The sequence below is a fragment of the Panthera uncia genome, chromosome B1 (genome assembly GCF_023721935.1).
Source record: "Panthera uncia isolate 11264 chromosome B1, Puncia_PCG_1.0, whole genome shotgun sequence".
Lineage (NCBI taxonomy): Eukaryota > Metazoa > Chordata > Mammalia > Carnivora > Felidae > Panthera > Panthera uncia.
The window spans coordinates 1,038,423-1,040,395 of record NC_064811.1 but is presented as its reverse complement, the minus strand read 5'-3'; the positions used below and the strand labels follow the sequence as shown (position 1 = coordinate 1,040,395).

The 1,973-nt window shown below is 51.0% G+C and overlaps 1 protein-coding gene across 1 annotated transcript in view; it reads right to left on the bottom strand.

The window, feature by feature from the left end:
• Positions 1-1,062: 1,062 nt before the first annotated feature.
• FGFR3 (fibroblast growth factor receptor 3) overlaps positions 1,063-1,973 on the bottom strand; it is a 6,089-nt gene continuing 5,178 nt past the window's right edge. The window contains exon 7 of the mRNA XM_049632445.1: positions 1,063-1,167. Coding sequence (XP_049488402.1) covers positions 1,063-1,167 — 105 coding nt within the window. The remainder of the gene's footprint in view (positions 1,168-1,973) is intronic.

Below are 1,973 nucleotides of genomic sequence, written 5' to 3'. Positions count from 1 at the left end.
TAGGTTTTAGCTCCTTCTATAATACCTTTCCTTAGTGGTGGGGGTGGTCCTGGGACGTGGCCTCAGTAACAACAAGTGTTTCTTCCTCTGTGTAGCTCTTGCTTCTGCTGCTTTTGGGTTCTCTCCGCAGCCGGGTCTCGCCAGAAGAGCTGCAGGCAAGAAGTAGAGTGTCTAGTGTTGAGTCTGGAAGGTTGGCTTCTGTTTCTAGTACTCTCTGCTGTGTCTTTTTATTCGTAGTGCGCGAAAATGTTTTTATTAGGAATAGTGTTGAATTTTTCAGGCACCTTTTAAGAGTCAAATGTACCTGCATTTAATATTCATATTAAAATATAAGCACTCTGTGCTTTATTAACATGAATTTTTATAAGTTAACAATTTTTAGAAAATTAAACACTTTTTTTTACAAAGTTAAGCAATGAGGGGCACCTGGCTGACTCAGTCTGTGGATCATATGACTCTTGATTTCAGGGTCGGTCATGAGTTCAGGCCCCACGTTGGGTGTAGATTACTTAAAAATAAGTGAAATAAAATTATATGTAAAAAAAAGAAAAAAAGGAAAGTTACATAATGAGAACTATAAAGCTGTTTTGCTGAACTCATGCATTTGAAATGAGCAGTTATAGGTGAGAGTTGAAGTTTTATATCACATCCAGCACACGTTACTTGTTATTTTGATGGCACAGATGAGTACCGGTGACCCTTGAACAAGAACGCAAGGCGGGGCTGGGGGCGCTGGCCCCTCCCTGTGCAGTCGAAAGTGCACCTGTAACTTTTGACTTCCCTGGAACTTAGCTACTGACAGCCTGCCCTTGACCGGAAGCCTTGCTGAACATGAAGAGTCAATTGACACGTGATTTGTATATGTATCATATGCTGTGGTCTTACAATAAAGCAAGCTAGACAAAAGAAAACTTAAGAAAATGGTTAGGAGGAAACGCTTACGGGACTGTCCCGTGTTTATGAAAAAGCCTCGGCGTGGACGCGGTCCCGGCACAGAAGTCCATGCGTGGCGCGGGCCTGTGTGGTGGCGGCGCCCCGTGAGGGGGTCTGTCATCTCAGTTTTCAGCTCTGGTGGTCCCGACCCCAGAGCGTGAGCGGCTGCGGAGTTTCTGATCCAGGACCACTCGATCGATGGGCGTTATCTAGCTGCCCTTGACCTCCTTTATCCTAAAAGTGAAGGCAGAGAGGGAGTCCAGTAAAGTGCAGCCCCTTGGTCGCAAAGCCCCCCAAGCACAGGGGGGTCGTTCGGCGGGAGGACGGGGCTGCCGTGAGGCTCTCGGGCTCCTGCATGGGACCACTCGGAGGGTTGGTGGCGGGTGCTTGCCTGGCCCCCGGAGTGTCCTGCAGGGTGCACTGGGTACCACAGGGCCTGGAGGGCGCTGACAGGGGTCCCAGTGCCGTGGGCGGCGGCCTCCCGTTCCCCAGCTGAGGGGCACCTCGTCCTGCGGGCAGCGTCACCTCTTGTCTCTGGGCAGAGAGGCACCCTGCGCTTCGGGAACCATTCCTCCTGGTCCTGGGACCGGTGGCTTTATTGTCCGCCTCTGCTTCCCTTGCTTGTTGCCGCTGTCACCGCCCTTGCTGACGCCATGTCCCTGAAGAACTGAACGTGGCACGTTGAGGGTTGGCGCCCTCCGTGGCCCAGCCGTAGGCCGTTGTCTGGGTGGGCTGTCCCCTTGGGAGGGGGACGTGTCGGGTGGCCCGCAGGTGTTGTGCCTGTGGCATCTTTTCAAGGGTCCAGAAGGTGCTGTGGGGAGAGCAGGCCTGGGTCCCTCTGCCTGCCATCCTGTGTTCGTGCGGCTGATGCCATGAGGCCCGGGAAATGCTCTGACCCGCGAACCACTCCTCTGCCAGGTGCTGCTTAGGACTTCTCTCCTTTTTTTTTAAGATTTCTTTTCTTTTCTTTTCTTTTCTTTTTTTTTTCTTTTCTTTTCTTTTCTCTTCTCTTCTTTTCTTTTCATTTCATTTCATTTCAT